Genomic DNA, 20,195 nt, shown 5'->3' on the forward strand with positions numbered 1-20,195 from the left:
CAAGACACAACTACCGACAACAGCCCAAAACAGTGGCGGAGTAAAAGGCTCACCGACTGCACGCACGCGCACTACCGCTTGCTTTCCAGCACGTGGAATCATCTACTACGACTTATCTACCACGGGATTGATCACGGGATATCTACGCAACGGGGGGGGGGGGGGGGGGGCGTTTCCGACGCCTATAAAACTGCACCGACACCGACGGAAACCACTTCAGAGAAGGCTGGTGGCCATTCTGCAACGACAGCTAACGCATCGCTCTTACGCATCGAAGGTGGGCTTTTCAGACACCTTATTATGTTATATCTATTGGCGCAGCTGCCGGGCATCTCTGAACGTTGTTCGAAATTTATGCCATTTGTTCCCTGTTTGCATCCTTTCGTCACTTTTCGAGGCGGATTCCGCGATTCTGCATACTATGGATGTGTTGAAGGGTTTTGCCAGATCCATGTCTGAAAAAGCTCCAAATTCTATTAAGGAACTAGCAAAAGCTGTTCATTGAACTGACGGCGAAGTTTATCGAAGCCGTAGCCGAACTTAGGACTGACGTAATGACTATCAAACAGTCCGTTGAGTTCAACAGTGAGAGCTTCGATGAGTTCAAGAGCAAAATCTTGAATTTACGCCAGGATCTCACTGCGGTGAAGAAGCGGGGTGAAGAAAGTGAGGGAGACTGCCAGAGGCTAAGGAAACGCTTGGGAGACTTAAAAGAGGAGCTTGTTGAATTGAAGCAATACAGTAGGCGCAACAACACCAAAAACGTTATGATGTCATTGCAATATCTGAACCTTGGCTCAAAAAAGGTAAAGATGTTGTTATTACTAATTATCACACAGTTTCTCATCTATGTGATTCACTCTCGCGCGATGGTGGTGTAGCCCTTTTTGTTCATAACATGCACATACTCAGCATTTCCCAATGTCTCCTGCAGCACATCTGATATCGAAGCCTTATTTATCAGACTGGACAACTCTGTTATCATTGGTGTCGTGTATCGACCACCTAATTCAGCCGTAGCTTTATTTCGTGAAAAACTTGAATATATATTGCTTACTCTAGTATCACGACACAAAGGTCTGGTTAATATTAGTGTCGACATTAACAATACACAAGTCATACAAACCATAGTGACTACACGTATCTGCTAGAATAATTAATTTTCAAAATTTAATCACTGTCCCCACTAGAATAACAAGTACATCCGCAACTCTCATTGATCATGTTTTAACTAATATAACCTCGAATATTATTGCTGGGGTATGCAACCAACCCATCTCAGATCATCTCCCCACCTACGCAACTGTAGAAAACGTCAAAAAACCGAAATTAAAGCACGCCAAAGTAAGTACGAGGATTGACTACGCTTCGCTGAGATCAGAAATCCAGTTAATCGACACTAGTACCATATACCACGTTGACGTCGACGTTGAATACCCCAATCTAATTGACACTCTGACTTGCGTTAAAACTATAGCAGTACGAAGACGTCGGTTCGCTCATATCAGGTGCCCGTCTCACCCTGGATGGCGCAGAAGATTTTAGGAGTATTGCAGCAGAAAGACTTTTGGTATCATAAATGGAAACATCACAAAGATAACAGCTATTACTTGGGTCAGTACAAAAAGATACGCAATAAATCCGTGGAAGTTATGCGTATACGAAAAAGGGAATACTATACACGTTTAATCGAACAGAGCTCCGTGAACTCTAAAAAATCTGGGAAATCGTGAACAGTGTAATAGGCAAGCCACACAAACAGACTTTTCCTAAAGTGGTTGATCAGAATGGTGTAAACAGCTTTGATTCATATTTTACTACCATTGGAATATCTTCAGGTACAAAAGTAAATAACACAGATATAAATTCTTTGTTGCCAAGCCCACTCTCAAACTCATTTCGTATGGATCACATTGAACTTAACGAAATACACTCAGCATTAGCAAATATGGATAGTAATAAAGCTGCAGGTATAGATGAAATTACAGTACGTATGTTGAAATAAAATATTGATATTGTAGATCCAATATTATGCCACATCTAAAATCACTCACTTCAAACCACTACGTACCCAACGTCGCTAAAAACCGCCCAAGTGGTCCCAATATACAAGGACGGTGATCGCTCAAGCCCTTCTAGTCATCAACCGATATCCGTGGTCAGTGCCATTAATATACTTTTCGAGAAAATCTTTGCGAATCGAATGAATAGCTTTACGCAGAAATACAACATAATTTGCCCACAGCAACATGATTTTCGGCTAAATCATTCAACGTCACCAACTGTGCAGTCTTTGGCTCACATTATAAACTGCGCTTTAAATGATAACAAACTTGTAGCTGTAGCCTTTCTCGATTTAAAAAAGGCTTTCGATACGGTCGACCATTCCATCCTTTTATACAAGCTAAAGCACTACGGTTTTAGGGAACAGATTTTAGATTTGTTTTCTAGTTACTTCAATGAACATTATCAGATAGTTTTCATAAATAAGGTCTCATCGTCACCACAACGTATTCATACAGGCGTGCCCCAAGGGTCTGTTTTGGGACCAATGGTTTTTTTCTATATACGTTTCTGCCCTTCCACGTGTATTAAAATTTGGAGAAATGCTGATGTATGCAGATGACACCGCTATAATAATTACAGGCAATAGCATCGAGAAAATACAGTACAAAGCAAACATAGATTTGGCAAACGTCTCTAAATGGTTTTTAGCTAACAAGCTTACTGTAAATGTCAAGAAAACAAAATATACTATATTTCACTCCCGTAGAAAACAAGTAGATGCTAACTCTGTAAACATTAGTATTGACAATTTCCTACTAGAATATACGCCTTGATTTAAATATCTTTGCGTAATCTTTGATAGACACCTGCACTGGCAAAACCACTTATTCGCAGTGGCGGCAAAGGTGGCATCGGGGCGCTATAAACTGCTTCAAGCACGAGACTTTTTAACACCAGTACACTACGTAATTTATATTTCTCCTTTATCCACAGTCATGTCGCATACTGTCTGGAATCATGGGGATGAACTTACAATAGTTATCTCCAGCCAATCTGAATATTGCAGAAACGATCATTACGAATCATAACACATTCTAAACATGATGACCCCAGCAGCCCATTATTCAACGACCTACGGATATTACCGTTCGATTCATTACGCCTCCTAAAAACAGCAACTGTCGTAAAGACTATCGTTAGAAACAACAACAACTTCCATATGTCCCTCTTCCATAAGTCATCGCCTACTACCCGAAATGTAACAATAGGCAACTTTAATCTACCGCCCACGCACAACATTTATGGAGAACGACGGCTCTCTTTCATTGGCGTTCACATCTGGAATACTCTTCCACAAGAAATAATATACGCTCAAAATTTTGCACTTACAGCTAAAAAATTCATTGAACGCATGGATTAAATGTGGTAAAGTAGATCTATCTGCTGTTCGTAACCCCTTTATTATTGTAATTGAACATGCATCATGTTTTTTAATTGTAGCCACTGTTCCTTATTATGCTTTTTTTGTGATTTGTATTTTGTATATATTCCTCTTTCCGCTCTTCCTAGTTCTTTGTCAATATGTGTCTGCATTATAGAAGTTCCATTAACTAGCCTACGGCTACGGGTCCAAACAGTGCTGGACATATTTTTATTGTATTTTCTTGGATTATTAAAGAATTTGAATTTCAATTTAAATTGTTGAATATCTGAACATCGTCTACGGGGGCCACTTGCAAGTTTACACTGATGGCACTGTGAACAGGGTTGAGCAATCATGCCCAGTCGAATTTGTAGTGTCTCACCTTGCTACATCTTGGATGCCTTCAAAGAGCAGTGTCGTCAGCATCGGCGGGACCATTTGCCTCTGAAAAGTCGCTTGAACGTCAGTGTTCCTGCAAACCGCAGAGAGCCCTCATTCTGTCCGGCTCCAAGTCTGCACAAGGGTACCTGCAAAGAGAATCTTCTGTTCATAAATTTTTCTCTGGTCTGTAATCTGGCTCAGGAAACTATACGGTTAAAAGAACTTACACTGTCCTTCCAGTGGCTGCCAGCTCCCTTTGAAGCCGCTGGTAACATTGCAGCAGACCTTCTTCAACAAGCACACCTGTCTTTTTCATCTTCAAAGCTGCTTCGAATGACGAGACGCAACATAGCTAGTGATGCATCAGTTTACTGCAGCTCGGTCACAGCTGCGCCTTCCTTGCGTTACACAAGACTTGTCGTGCGACCGAGCTAATCTCTTGTATTATCTATGCATGAACTTCGCCTATACGCTGGTACGGATTCACAAGATTTACTTTGCCACCTCCCCTACGTACCTAAACTGTGTTGGCGGTGGTGCAAACTATTTACTTTTAGCGTGTCCATGTTTTTTGCCGATCATGAGACTCCTTAGCAAACTGAGGAACTGAAGTTCCATTAGATGACGTCTCGCATCGTGTACGCTCAGGGCTCCCGAACTCAGCCGCGATCATTCTAAAAATCACTTCATTCTTGCCTTCAAATATGGTCGTAGCTGATACAGTGCCATGTGGCCGCCTACAGTAAGCAAATTGGTCTTCGCGGGTTTTCAATACGGCCACATTGTTTGCTTGCTCGTCCAGTGGTATGTGGCAGCAGGCTTTGCGTAGATCCAAAATAAAAAAAAGTGGCCAATCCTTGAGAGTGGCGAAAATATCTTTCCTTTAGGGAAGCTGATATTGGTCTCTGTCAAGCTCGCGGCTGACAGTGACCTTGAAATCCCCAAGATTCTGAAGGTTCCGCCCAATTTACCGCTGGAACAACTGATGTTGCTCAAAAGCTGTGGGTCACCGGATAAAGAATCTATTTCTGGCGCATTCTCTCCATTTTCATTGCCACTGTTTCGCGTATCGCGTAGCGTAGTGTATGGGCTTCTAGGAGCCTAGGAGTATTATTTTTCTTCATAGTAATGCTAGCAGGTGGTACCTTCATCACACCTGTTGCTGTTTCGAAGAGGTCTTTGATGTTATCTTTCAGTTGTTCTGTGACAGTTAGGACTTTACTCTTTGGAGTCAGGACTATGCCTTCTTCCTGGCCATGTAGCTTATGTAGCCTTTGGATCACATCTCTACCACATAGTTCAGGCTCTGGGCACTGCACCACATGCAGTTAAGCAGTTACTTTGTAGCCATGGAGCTGCGCTGTGATATAAAGCATACAGCGGACAGGTAGCTCTCTCTGAGCTTCAGGGCTGGCCACCGCTTGGCATGACAATGGTATGTTTTTTCTGGAGTTACGGAGGCCGGCGAAGCAGTATTAATCTTCACTTCGAGATCCACTGGCCCCGTCTTATCGTCATGCAGCCGGCTCGACCACAGTACCTTCAATTGTTACTGTGAAAATGTGAAGACATTCAGTGCAGTTGCTCTCCCAAGCTTTGACACTGATCACGTTAGAGTGAAATTTCATTGGCTTTCTTGGTTATCCGCCCCCGAAACACCCTTTGGCTGAATGTCCTTACTTGTGGCACTTATGGCATATAGACATTTTATGCGGAGATTTGGATGCACCGTGTGAGCAATCGCCACGGCGAACGCACGGCCGTGGCGTCTTAACTTCAGCGCTCCTGACATGAACCGTGGATTCGTTTAGTTGTTAACAGCTACGGCATTGATCTCCTTCGGCGTTTCCGAGGCGTTCATGTCGGGTAGACGCTAAATCATTTTTGTATCGCCAGTTCCGCTGACGAGGCGATATCTGTCGCTTCTTGGAGAGTAAGCCACTTCACCCGAGACAGCAGTACACGTTGAACTATATCTTCTTACAACCTGATAAGCAATGTCTTGAGGCCCCGTTTTAACGCGCCACAGAAACCACGGTTGTCCACGATTTTACGAAGTTCCGTCAGGTACGCGCCTACCTTCTCGCCGGTGTTCTCAACGCGGTTTTCGAACCGCTACGTTTCATAAACTTCAACGGTGTCAGGCTCAGGGGCTGCTAGAGCAGTTAGGTGATGGCGTCATAGGTTTCGCCCCGCTGCTTTTTCGGCGCTAGTCAACTTCGAAGAAAGCCGTATATCTCTGGGCTGAGGCATGTAATGAGCATTACGCGTCCGCGAGTGTCATCGGTGATTCTATTGGCATCGAAGTAAGGTTCTAGCAAATCGGAGCAGTTTTGCCTACGTCTGCACCTTCGAATATAATTGCGGGGGCGCCGTTAACAATCACTGAGCGCTCACTGATTGCGCCATGGCACTTGCTTGTTACGCTGCGGTGACGGCTCTTGCGTCTCACGTAGAGTCGTCGCGCTTGCTTCGCGGGCGTTGAACGCATATCCTATACTCGTATCCGCTTTGTTGCCTTCGTTTGGCGTTGTGGGATTTTTGCTAGGCCGGCAAGCTGCTTAGAGGTCTAAGCCATTATTCTTGAGCTCCGGTTAGCGCATGCCACGTGTAACCATCTTTACGGTGACACGGCGGGTATGCGAAGAACAACAAAAACAGAACGGGACTCTTTTCCGGGCCCAACGTCTATTGGGCTTTCATAGAAGGCTGCTGGCTGCTGAGATTTTCCTGCAACCCGTGACGTTTGGCTTGGTCTGGCGTGTGACGGGGAAAGTTGATAACAGCAATGAAAGAAGGCAGATGTTGTGAGCATGCGTCCCCTCGCTGTCGCTGCTTTGTGTCTCTTGCTGACCGTGTGCTGACGTTGTGGCAGTACATTCCCAAGCTGTGTCGAAAAATTTACTGAATAAGAGATTAGCATGCATTGCAATTTTTTCATGCTGCTATTCCGCTCGTCTCGTTGCCAAGGAAGCATATTACCGTTGCTCGCAACTCCGAGTTCGGGTCAGGCCGAAAGTCCGGGCGGGAATTCCTCGAACTGAACTGAATGTCGTCCCTGGTACCAAGCGCTTGCCACTCATTGGGCTGCCAGTGGGGTATTATGGGGACAGTCTTGCACCCTGCACTGCCACTCCGCGGATGCTGCATTTTCTCTCGCCAACCGCGGAGGGGTTCGTGCTCAATTGGAACACAGGGATTGACTACAACATGACGTTAACACACAGATGCTTTTTATAATATTTGAAAATATTGCAGAGAGAGCGCCGGCTATCTATAAAACATCAGCGAGACATTCCTCGGAAGACGAAACCTAAGGGCTTCCGAATTACCGGCTGGGGTAAGGGTGCGACTTCGGCGGTATGTCACATATATTAAGGAGCCTAAATTAAATTTTAAACGAAAGGTGTGAAGAAGCCGAAGTGGATTAACCGAAGAATAAAGAGGAGGAAGAAGAAGCATTCGGTGTGGAGGAGAGAGATGATTGGTGGAGAAGCATTCGGTGAGGGGGAGAGAGATGATTGGTGTAGAAGAGAAGACGACGACAAGGCTTACGTGGACTAACAACGAGGCTATCAAAGGGCGAGGGAGAGCGATGCACGGGGGGAAACAGCAGAGAAACGGAGGCTCCGGCGGGTCAGGGACGCATCAGCTGGAAGAAGCGACGCCGGCTATTGCTCCGGTGAGCTCGCGTTCTACGGCTGCGCATCGTAGACTTCCTACCGTTCCTGAGCCTATTCCGGGGAGTCAACGGAGGACGCTACCACCTGCTACGGCCAGGGGTGTCTCGAGCGCTGTTGCCACCCATCCGGGTGGTGCCCCCAATGCCAACAACACCGGCATCACCTCCACGGGCGCTTGGACCTCGAGCTTGTACGACGCAGCCAGCGACACCGCCAGCGGCGCCAGCCCAAGCACGTCGACCACCGCCTCGACGCCGGATACTGGATCCAAAGAACTCTGCAGCCGCACCGAACCAACCGTGAGCACGAACGCCGACCACGAATACTAGAACGCTAGTATTAGACGCTCGTAGCAGTGTGCCCGGGTCGTGTGTATTTAGAGTCTTTGTGTTTTGTGTTAGTTTTGTTAGTTTTGTGTTCTAGTGTACGTGTCACGTAGGGTGTATTAAATGTGCGTTTCTGTGGGCACACCCGTCGCCTAGTCCATTCTTTCGGTCCGAGTATTCTCCGGAGAGATCCGCGACACGGTATCGGCGGGAAAACTTTGCACACGATGAGAATAACGGACGGGTCTTCCCGTGCACGCCGCTTTCTTGGGGTAATGCCATCCCGGGTACTTGCCGGGAAATGCGTCGGAAGCGCGCATTTGCTGCGTTCGGTTCGCTGCCCGGAACCAGAAGTCCATAGGGAAGGCGCAGGATCTTCCCGCGCGTCTGCCGCGGGAGGCGACAAGATCACGCCTCCACAACCTCTCGCGACGCTGGTCGGATCCATGGTGACTGTTCCCGGCTCTGCGGAGTGCCGCGTAGCCGTCTACTTGATGCGCCCGTCGCTGCTACCACTTCCACCAAGAGGGAGCTTATGATGGTGAAGATGGACGGCCACGACACAACGGACGGGGGAAACATGTTTTCATGGTGCACATGAGGTAGCACACAAAGGTGACTCTATACCACCCTGAGCCTCCTTCGCAGTTGCCATACGCATATCCTACGTCGGGCGACACTTTTATCCGCAACTCTTCCCAGTCTAGACCTCTGAATGCCTCCTGTAAACAAGACTTGAATGGAACTGAGAGATCATGTCGACCTTCCTGACGTCTTTCCTGATTTAGTCCTTATCACTTTCTCGGTGAAATGTTCTGGTGTATGTGAAGCCACTACAAATATTTACAGTACTTTTACATATCGCTCTTCTCTACTCAGGATACGCAGTGCCTACAGTCTGGTGAAGTTTCACTTAATGAAATGCTTTCTCGTAACCTAATCACTACCTGGCAATACAGGATCGCAATGTATTGTGCGAATTTCTTTATCAGCTGACTGATGATGTGAATATTGTCTGTTGATGATTATGCTTGCAGGTAGAATACATGTTTCTTTGGTTGACTGAGTCAAAGATTGCTCTCATTACCCACCCGATTTGCATAGTAAACACTCTGTATACGGCTGCAATTAAGCTGATGGGTCTGTAGACTCTAAAGTCCTTGACGTCCCTTTCCAAATAAATTAAGTATATGTGAGTGCCATTCCAACGAATCGATGTCATGAGCCCTAGCGCACACAGGGTAGCCAATTTTTATACCACAATCTCTGAACCATCCTTCAACCGATATGTCATTACTTAATCCTGAGCTGCTTTCCCCTTTTGTATTGCTTCTAAGGCATTGTTTACTTTCTTTATGCTTGTCGGTGGAATGTCCAATTTCTGTGCTCTACTGCATCTTTTGTCATTGGCCTAATTATTGCGGTTACTGCATAGATATGTCTAGCAATTCTGGCTTCCTTAAATATCTGTTCAACACTTGAATTGAATTTGTCCCTGTTGCCTCTTAGTGCGCATATCTGATTTTGCCTCTGCCCAATTTCCTCTCGTCTGCTGCGGCTGCGGCGAAATGCGCCTCTCGAGGAGGGCGCACTGCAGCGGAATGGTGGTCGAGGAACGAATGTGCTTGAAGAGATCCCAGGGACACCTAATTACATAATGTGTTGGCAATCCGGTTGCATTCGATGCTTTTGGTGCCTTTACCACAAGTGTCTGGTGGAGCTTGTGAGAATCAGATTTGCTCTTCCCGAGCAATGCGGAGACGGAATAGCTCCCGCAAGGTTCCTTTTTGCGCAGATAGCTTTTCGGGAGGCTTCCCATTTTGGAAGCAAGGTTGCTGTTGCTCGAAGTCATTTTCGTCTCATCGATTAGTAAACAGCATCGCCCACTGACATGGTTGGCAGGGAGGCAGGCGCATAAGTGTGTTGAACTCTTCGGCTACCTTACTGTCTTATCCAGAGTGGTAGAGACATTGCACTCCTTGTCTCTTGGCATCAACATCTGAATTTTGCCTTTGTCCAGTTTCCTTCTTACCGCTTTTACTCTACATCCGTTCCGTGCAGCATGGTCGGTTCTGTGCTTATTTTACTGCCTATTGCCCGTTACTTTAAGCTTATTAAGAAGCTCTGACAGCTCTGCCACTTCTGTTCTATCCATCCGGTTAGAAGCTTCCATGCTTCCGCGTTTTTTATTCAGGTGTTTTCCCTCCCAAGAGAGTTTATCAGTATCTTGTCTAGCTGTCTTACTGGTTATTTGTTGCACGATCGGTAGTATTATTTGGGAGAGATTATCATTATTTACTTAAACATTAAGTTCGGCTTCCTCGTTTACTGCAGAATACCCGTTCTGAAGCAACATCCTAAATTTCGCTGCATTCCTTTATTCCGAAAACCTGTTTATGTGCTTCCTCATCACTAGTTTCTTCCGCTCCTTATAGAAATCTAGGCGAATTCGAGATTTTACAGTGCTTTATAACTACGTCTTACAATGCAGAGCACTGCCACATCCCGCATGATGCTTGAATGCAGACACAATATGAAGTCTACTTCACTGTTAGTCTTCACCATTTGAGATCTTCCATGCCCTATTCCAGTTTTCTCGTTTTTTAATGAAGCTATATATGAGCCGTAAATTATTTCGTTCTGCGAACTGTACAGAGAACTCTGTCCTGCCATTCCAGAATCTAAGGCATAGAATCTAAAGCTGTTCTCCTGCCTACTTCATGCCTACCATGGCATTGAAGTAGCTCACCAGAACAGTGCACTGCGTTTTTACTTTACTCTTTAGTATTCTATATCTTCGTAGAAACATTGCACTATCTGCTCATCAGTGAAAGTTCAGGCGTAGGCCTGCAGTATCTTCAATTTTTACCTCTTATTATACGTAAAAATTCTACCCTCTTGCTCATGCTATAAAATTCCTCTTATGTTGCCATCTATATCCTTATTAACTATGAAACCAACTGCTTCCATCGCCTTTGTCCACTAAATCACGTTACCATAGTATGTACCCGCCGTTAACGCTCTTAGTGAACCACATTTAATACCCGTTAGTTCCTCGATTAGCCCTGCTAGACTAGCCTCACTGGATAATGTTATGGAGTCATATGTTTCAAAGTTCTAATCCCAATAGGAACCTTTCCGGAGCTAGGGAATTAGAATCTTCCGACGCATCAGAAGTCCGTCCACTTCCTTGCTCAGCCGCTCCGCAGCAGCTGTGGGCTGAGGACTCAAGGTTAATTGGTTTATTCATATAGGAGCCTGTGGCCAAGTACTGCATCAGGGTGGCCAAATCCTGGCTGCCGAATAATCGGGTTAATGAGCTTGTTTAGCGCTAGGATCACCACGCACAAATGGAATGGCGTCCATTGTGCTCGCAAGCATTTGCCAGCGCCCTTCGCGCAAAACTCTGCGTTATTAGTGCACCCGTTCTATATTTGTGTAATGTAGTGGTTCATGCTACAAATACAAGATACAAACACTGAAAGATGCTCGTAACGTTTTGGAAATAGCTGATTATCCTGCGCCAGCTTAGGATATAATCTAGGTCGGGCCGCTTGGAAAGAGAATTTTTTCGCAAATGAAGACATTTGTGGCACATATACACTCATTAGTTTTGGTTGAAACGTTTACTTTCGCAGAACTTTGAAACGGTGGTACCCTGAGGTAGCGTAGAGCGAAAGATGATGCTAGTTCATGTTGTAAACAAGGACTGAATTGCCCGCAGGTGTCATCGCTCAAGTGGGGAAGTACGCCAACGTAATTCCCGAGGAAGTCGTGTTGCACTACATCGTCCGCACCGAGACCAGCGCCGAGCTGCTGGAGCTGCGAGGCAGAGTGGAGGCCTGCTTCCGAGCGGCTGCCAGCGCTACGTGCTGCACGGTGACCATTGAAAGAGAGGTCCCTTACATGCACGTCATCCACAGCAGCGCCATCGCTGGCACCTATAGCAAGCACGGGAATGCCCTTGGTGAGCCGGTAGCCGCGGGGTGAGCTTGGGGAGGGGGTAGTGGTGAGTGGGGAAAGCAGCTTTTTTATAGCAGCGCCTTTTCGGTGTGATTACTGACAACTAATGTCAGATTAATTCGATACGGCTTTTAAAAGCTTCGCGAATAGACTGTCTTTCATTCAACCAGTCCGCCGCTGCTCTCTCGCATCCACAGACTCGGACCCTCAGTAAAAATTTTATTGAAGCGCATATTTTCGTTCTTTTATTACTTGTGCTCCCGTTCACCGAACTACTTGCTTGCACGCTAGGCTGCGTTTATCAGCCACCTAGAGAAGGTACTTAGAAAGTCTTTTCAAATATTTGAATATTTTCTTTTGTTGTTCATTCTCGTCCAGGAGTGTCCTTCGTCGAAGACTTCGTGCAAAAGCTGCCATTTTCCGGCGCGTCAACGGACTGCGGCAACGCGTCGCACCGCGTACCCACACGACACGCCGTCTTCGGCATTGGCCAAAGAAAGAAGATTACGCAGGCTGCTTGTGCGGCCAATCACACCCGCGAGTTCTCCGTCCTGGCCAACGCCGCTACGTCTCAGCTGCCGACGCTCACGACCGCCAAGATACTCGCGCTCACTGTGCTCGACCTGCTAACCGACGCCCAGCTAATGCAAGAAGCACGCGAGGAGTTCAGAGTCTTACGGTTACCGTCGAACGCAGAGCTACAGCAATGATATCTCAGCTATGGTGACGCACCGTTGTGAACAGGGGTCCGAAGCAGTTTGGATGAAGCGTTCCACGATGACATGATGGTTGCTGGTTGCCATTGCAATTCATGGAAATGAATGTCGCTGCCGGGCGGTATCAGTGATGTCACTTTGGGTGCTCTGTCTTCTGTTACATTACCACAGGGAATGAAGAAATTTCTTTTTCAAAGGAGAAATGTTATTGGCTTGGTTTAGCCATATAGCCCTGCATTATACAGTGTAATCTACAGATGTACAGCGTCAGCGATTTAATTTAAGTTACCTTCACTCTTGTAACTCATTGAAATCAATAAAAAAACAAAATAAAATAAATTGCCATCTTCCACAGTTTCGCCAGGTGGAAAAGTGGAGAGAGACAGATTTATCTCTGCAAGTTTAGGGGACAAGAGGAAGTGGATATTGGTGATAACGGAGTGGCAGCGGAGCGCCAGGAAAAGAGAACCAGTTTAGCAGCAGCTCGCGCCGCTCTTTATTTTAAGGCGAAAGCTTTATATGACCTATCGGCACAAAAGCCGGGGTCAGTAGCCCCCTATATGACATCGTTCTGTACGATTCCAAAACGAACGTGGGCGAACGTGTATAGTAATGAATGAAACCTAACGTCCTATGACCTATGAAAATTATAATTCCAAGTCATAGTCATGACTGAGCATTATTGCAAAGTTTTTGACTGAGCATTTTATAATTAATTTAATGTGAGGTGTATAAACTTTGTACAAAGCATGCGCAGCCATGACGCATAGTCATAGACGTGACTCATAATCACTCCGTAACGTAGCACGACGCAGCACATCGGCTGCCGTCTGTAGCACGAAATTCGGATGGTGCAGTACGCTGCTGTACGATGTCAGAACACAAGTAAGGGAATATGTAGTCATGATTTAAGAAACGTAACCTACTGTGGCTTATGAAAGTCTTGACTCAATCATTCTGCACCGTGCCATGACTCAGCACTTTATAAGCAACAAATTGTAAAATGTATAAGTTGTGTTCACCGTGGCGTCACATGAGTGGCGGCTCTGGCGGCTAGGATAGCGCTGGCCGGCTCGTCCTCCATATCGACGGACCAAGCTGCGAAGGCACCCATACGGATGCGAACTGCATTAATGTTAAGATTCGCGGCAGTGTTTTTTATCGTCCACCTCGTTCATGCGTTGAAATTTGCACATTCTTATTGATTACTTGAACACCCAAGCGTTCAATCTCTCTAACTCTTATCGATGAATTGAGCGCACCACGCATTAACTGACCATCGCTTTCTTTCTCTTGTCGGTAAACTTGCATACGTCAAGAACTGGCAAACGTTTTCTTGCTATTCAGTCTTAAACTCAAAGTCAACGGAACTACGAGAGGAAATTCACTGCTTTATTTGGTTTTCGTGGGATCAAATGTTCATCACCAGGGTTTTGATTGCGAAATTGTGGATGGGATTTCAGACCACAAGACGGTGGCGGCTTCCATAACTGTCCTGTTTTTGTACTGCTTTCCAACTTCACGATGTTCTCAGATATCACTCGTTCTGATGACGTTGCTAACATCAACAGTCTCGCTGACGGTTCTGAAATATTTCTCATGCTTCGCCACATGTGCTACACCTATTAATTAGCCAGCTATTTAGAAAATATTGTTAGTGACTGCACACCGCACTTCGTTAGCTGAAAACAAAGAACAAATTTCAACTTGCCCTGGATGATCTTGACATTTTGCGTGCATCGCGCCATGTTCGGCGCTTTAGACGCTCAAAGAGTGTATCCCATCCAATCAATGTTGTCATGTTTAATAAGGTAAAGGAGGGACTTCGAATGATAGCAAATTCAGCTAAAGATCGTTTTTTTTTCAATCTTTAGCTATGAAGCCTTCTTAAAACCAGTCCCAGAAAATTTTGACTGCCTTACCGATAGTCCGCATCTTCGTCTGTCATCATCAGTAATGAAGGAACTAATGACCCGTTAAATATAGCTAATGCTTTTGATACCTATATTCAACCAGTATTTTTATCTGACACCGATGGAGTTTCAGCCTATCTCCCTTACAATGCAGCAACGTCGATTACTTGGATTACAATTAGTGAGCATGGTTTACCTAACCTAACACTGGTGTTGAAAAAAAAATTGACCATCTCTGGTGGAATACGAAATTCGTTTCTCGTGATTTATTCGTAGTGGACTATTTGATATCCAACTGCTGAAATCCCCGAGTGGCTCAACACTGGCACAGTACCATCATCATGACAGCTGGTCAAGGTACTTTCATTATTCAAGTCCGGTAATAAGAAGCTCTTAACTGCAGATCTATTTCATTAACGTCTTATCCATGTAAGATTTTGGAGGGTATAAATCCACGAACGTATTGTTATGAAGACGAAGAAGAGTGCAGTGGCACGGGACGGAGTGCTCGCGCTAGGCCCTTGAGCCATTAAATCATATCTTCAATCTGTCATCATGTCGTGCTTTCCTTGGCTTGCCACCACGTAACATTTGGTGGAGGTGCTGGGTACTCATCGTCATCCTAGTCCCCGGAGAATCGCCGCCTTCTGCTCGCCTTCGTCGTCGGCCGAGGGAACCTGGGCTCCGCCGTCCGGCTCAACCCCAGCTCGAACTGACCAGAACCGACCAGCCGCTTTCCCCCGCCCCGTCCCCAGCCCCGAACACAAGACACGACGACCAGGACCTGACGTACGATGACCCGACTGCGACCCGAACCAAGACGGCACCCCCGCCCAGGCTGTGCGGCGATCCTTCAACCCTTGACCTTCGGCAGTGGGTGACCGACCGCTGGACCTGAAGCTCCGGGGGCAACCGTCCACCAGATCATCTCCTTCATCTTTGTGGCAAGCCTTTCATCTTCTTCTATCCTTCCTGATCATCCTCATCGTCACCTCACCATTCGTAATTCAAGCAATCGATCGGGACGATCGCTCTGAGGACCGGGGTCATGTTATGAAGACGAAGAAGAGTGCAGTGGCGCGGGACGGAGTGGTCGCGCTAGGCTCTTGAGCCATTAAATCGTATCTTCATTCTGTCATCATGTCGTGCTTTCTTTGGCTTGCCGCCACGTAACAATATCATGGAATTTTTGAATCTTATAACGCGCTTTTTAATGTTCATCACGGCTTTAGTAAAGGTGTCTGCACAGAAATACAATTAGTTGAATTTGCGAACGACATTTTCTGCCCGGTAGATATCGATTCCTATGTGGACGCTATATTTATTGATTTTTATGACTTTCGACAATTTACTACTTTACAATCTCCTATGCAGATTTAACGAGAAATTGAAAAATTCTCGCTTGGTCAGTTGGATTAATAGTTTTCCTGAGACCGGTCACAATTTGTTTATTATAATTCAACTAACTCTTGTTCCGTCGACGTGTCATATGGTGTCCCTCAGTTGTCGGTGCTTGGTCCGTTGTTTTGCTCAATATACTGTCACGAAAAGAGGGGAGTTCATAAAAGTAAAAGGGCTGACAAAGACAAGAGCTGTTCTGTAAGACTCAGACCGAAGAGCGCAAGAACGTTCTCAGCTTCGTAGTCTTTCGGGCGCCACCCGAAACCACCAGCTAGCATTACTCCCACTCTCTAAAAAAATGTCCACAGAAAAAATTGTTCCTGGTGTGAGCTAGAGCCCTCAGTGGTTGAAATACGGCTTCATGCGAAGCACTCGCACTAAGTCTGACGGGAGCTGACGACTGGAACTTGGCGCACTACCGTCAGGAACAACCTCGTAAGTAATATCTGATATGCGGCGCAACACTCTGTACGGTCCAAAGTATCGGTTGAGAAGCTTTTTCGACAAGCCTGGGCGGTGGACGGGCGCACACTTCGGCACCGGGCTGGAACGCGACGAAACGGGGCCGGTCAATACATCGGCGCGCATCTTTTTCTTTCATTCAACAATTATTTTCATTTAATAATTACTTTCATTCCGTGTACTCCCTCAGGGATGAGACTGCAAACATGTCTTGACCATAAATTCCTGAAACGGACCTTAGAACGTTAGAAGGTGTTTTGACACTATTACTAAATCTTAAGAAAAAATCGGCTGGAGGCCCTGATAACATTCCAAGTTCATTCCGTCGTCGTTATGCCAAATATGTGTCCCATATATTAGTGCCCATTTTTCGCTTGTCTTTATGTGCTGCAGTTGTACTAGATGATTGGTGTGTTGCTCGTGTTATAGCCATTCACAAGAAAGGTGACCGTCTCTTGATGGAAAAACTACCGGTCTATATCTTTAGCCTCTACGTGTTGTAAATTATTGGAACACATCATTGCACATATTCTCACCTATTTTCTTGAAAGCCATAACTTGTTTTCTCTTTTACAGCACGGATTTCGAAAGGCATTATCAACGTGCACTCAACTTGTAAAAACAGTCCACGATGTCTTTAAAATTCTTAAGTCATCTGGCCAGGCAGACCTCATTTTCCTCGACATTAGCAAGGCCATCGATCGTGTCCCTATTCGCAAGATTTTGACTAAACTTTTAAATTTCGGTGTTCCTTCATTCATAACAAATTGGATAAACGCGTGCCTTTCAAATTGCACCAAGTTTGTTGATTTTAGAGGGAATTTACCAGTTTCATCGGGAGTGCCCAGGGAAGGGTTTTAAGGCCTATTCTTTTTTAAATATACGGCAATGAAATAACTAGTGAAATTCATTCTAATGTTAACATCCATCTGTTTTTAGATGATTACTTTTCTTATAAGCATAAAACATGCGAAAATCATCAAGAAAACCTATTGACCGGTTTGACAAAAAATAATGAATGGCGTGCGAAGTCCGATATAACGTTAAATTTCGAAAAAACAGTGATGCTTCGTGTCACAAAGAAAAAAAAACGTTCCTGTCTTTTCATACCAAGTTAATGATCTGGGCGTCCACTTCGGCTGCGGGAGGTGGTTGGTTCGGAACCCACCTCCGGACACCCACCGGTAAAAATGGGTACAAGCCACCCCCGGCCCGGCGCCCGGCATCTTCAGGGGTGTGTGTTTGGAGAAGGCTCCGCAAACCCCTCTGCGCCCCTTCGAGGGTAAACCCAGTTTTGAACAACTCAGCCTGCAAAGGTGGTAACCAGCGCTGACATCACCGTTTGAACACTAAAGTCCTTCGTCAGAAACGATTCAGAGTATCACTGCTTTCTGGCTGCCCGACCTTGTGAGAAAAATGGCAAGCCTGTAATTAATTTAATGACAACCTTGTAAAGGAAGTTAACGGATATAAATACCTGGAAACTACACTGACTAACACCCTTTCGTCGGCTGCACACATAAAAACACTTGCGCTTCTGCTACACGCAAACTTGGCTTTCTGCGACATAAGTTTAAACAGGCACCCTCAGAATTAGAACTCCAAGCCCATAAAGCATTTCTAATACCAAAACTCGGGTACGATTCAGTGGTGTGATGTCACTTCTACATAAAAGACAAAAAATTGCTGGAAACGGTTTAAAGGCGTGCAGTTCATTTTATATTTATTATATATGGGGCCACACATCCTATTTCAAAGTGCTTCGCAGACAATAACATCCAAACGCTTGAAATCAGAACGAAAATTGCGCGATTTAGGTTTTTATTTGCCATTTACAGAAAGCGTCAAATTTTAGCTCAAACACTTATATTATGCCGTTTACAACGCGTTCATTCAGGCATCGTCACGTCCACAATTTGCTCCCATAGAGCGCGCGCACAAATTTGTTCAAGTCTTCATTGTTTTCATGAACAACAAACGAGTGGAATTGTCTACCTCCAACAATTTTGTTCTTCGGAAAATTTTGAATGTGCTTTAACCACTATGTTTCAATCTTGATGCATGCTTGATGTTTCTTTGCGATATAATTGTGATTATTTTCCTGCCTCGAACCCGGAGGTTATTCTACTTTGTTTTCACGGCGGGGGCTTAGCGAGCGACCAAGCGGAATGGTGACCTGGCGTATCTTTGAAAGGCGCTGTTGTGCGAGGTAATCTTTAATCACACGGGGTCGTTGACCGAACACGGGTCTAGACCCGTCGGCAGGAAAACCCTCCAGTCAGAGTTCTCGATATGGACACTAAAGGAAAGCGTGACCAGGTTCCCCACAGTGGTAGCAAAGGCACCGGTTGTTGGCGGCCCGCCAGACGTTTATTTTTCAAAGGGTGGTCGCAGGTACTCCTCATTCCACTAACCCCACGAAAACTATTCCTTGGCTTCGGCCAAAGTCACATTGTGAAAAATATAAGATCGTAATTCCTGTCGAAAGATATTGGTGGCTTGCAAGAAATATCTTCCAACTATTTCAAGACATTTTACAGAATGCAACAGCGCTCGACAATGCGACCGATACGGCTCTCTTACGCGCAAGCACTTGTAACCCTCAAACACTGAAAAAATGTGTTGTGTCTTGGGAGGGGAACGACTCTGTAGCCAAGGTGTAACAAAAACTCAGGTTTAATGTCAGCACGCCGTAAGACCGCGCGTCCCGCTGGTCGACGACTGCCCGTGCAAACCAGCACGCCATGCACTTATATCGAGATACAGACAGACAACGGGGCGGTGCCCAAACACCGGCACGTGGCCATGAGTTCGCAGTTTGCTTATCGTGATACAAACACTACATTCCCTCTTCCCTAGACGTTGCATGTTCTCATCACAAATGGTTGTCATTTATAACGAAAGGTTAGCTTTTATGCCGACAGAACAGAATCAAGTTAATAGTTCAAACTGTAGCTCCATATGTTGGTTGACACAATCACGGCCCTGGAGTGTACCGATCCGGGGGACGTCTTTCCTTTGTCGGATACCGATGTCGTGTTGAGGCTTCGTGGCCCCTGGCGCCAGGAGAAAACCTCGAGTCGGGATCGGTGTCTTCGGAACCGAGGGCTGCCGTCGATACTCCGCCTCCTGCGGTGACCGCTCCTGGATCTTCCTCAGTTGTGCTTGCTGCTTGTTTCTGCGGTTGCACGGCACTCTGGTCATCAGTACCCGTTGGTGACCCAGATGGTTGCCATGAGTGCCAGGAGTCCTCACCATGGGCGCCGCAACTGTGGTCGGCAGACAGTGCCTCCGGTTCTGCCTGCCTTGCGCGTATGTGGTCTTGATGCCTCTTCCATTCCATGACACCACCTGGTGTTGTCACCTGTAACACATAAGACACTGGCCCCGAGCGTGATGTCACCGTTGCCTCCAACAATCTTTCACCTTCTCTAGAGTTGCTCACAAACACTCCGTCACCAAGAACAAACTTCTCTGAAGTTCATGGGGTCGCTCTGCGTCAAGCCGGCCGGGAAGGCAAGTTTCCGTGCCAGCTACACGCAGGCGTTATTCAAGTACGCAACACATTTCCCCAACCCGTGGCGCAGAGTCGCAGCCACGGCAAGTCCGGACGAAATAGGCAACGGCAGGGCACGCTAGGAAATAGTTTATTATCCTAACGCGAGGTCAAGCACACTGCGGAAGAATGTTCTATCCGTAAAATGGATGTTCAGCAGCTCACCAGGTCGTTGACGTCGTCTGGCGTTGGTGTTCGGGGGCCGGCGGTCAGCGGAGGGGGTCCCTTGGGGCACTTAGGTCAGGTCCAGCCGCGAGAGTCTCTTCCCGCTGCGCGTTCCCCCTTTTATCCCCTCGGTCATCGCCTCCCTAGCAGCAAACCGTTGCCGTCAAGCTTAGGCATGCTACCCTCTGCGCAGAAGGCA

At 46.2% G+C, this 20,195-nt stretch overlaps 1 protein-coding gene across 1 annotated transcript; it reads left to right on the forward strand.

Moving 5' to 3' along the window:
* The first annotated feature begins 554 nt into the window (after positions 1–554).
* On the forward strand, positions 555–12,493 carry LOC144133835 (xaa-Arg dipeptidase-like). Its single transcript, XM_077666917.1, has 3 exons — positions 555–666; positions 11,545–11,787; positions 12,162–12,493. Exons 1-3 carry the CDS (start codon positions 555–557, stop codon positions 12,491–12,493), a joined length of 687 nt encoding a protein of 228 aa, XP_077523043.1.
* Positions 12,494–20,195: the final 7,702 nt, after the last annotated feature.

Source organism: Amblyomma americanum, chromosome 5 (assembly GCF_052857255.1).
Source record: "Amblyomma americanum isolate KBUSLIRL-KWMA chromosome 5, ASM5285725v1, whole genome shotgun sequence".
In the NCBI taxonomy this organism is placed as follows: domain Eukaryota; kingdom Metazoa; phylum Arthropoda; class Arachnida; order Ixodida; family Ixodidae; genus Amblyomma; species Amblyomma americanum.

Excerpts from the sequence above, each read along its gene's own strand:
- LOC144133835 (XM_077666917.1), top strand. The coding sequence starts at position 555 with ATGACTATCAAACAGTCCGTTGAGTTCAACAGTGAGAGCTTCGATGAG. Across the intron at positions 667-11,544 it reads GAAGAAGCGGGGTGAAGAAA|GTGTCATCGCTCAAGTGGGG; the intron begins GTGAGGGAGACT and ends AATTGCCCGCAG. Across the intron at positions 11,788-12,161 it reads CAAGCACGGGAATGCCCTTG|GAGTGTCCTTCGTCGAAGAC; the intron begins GTGAGCCGGTAG and ends ATTCTCGTCCAG.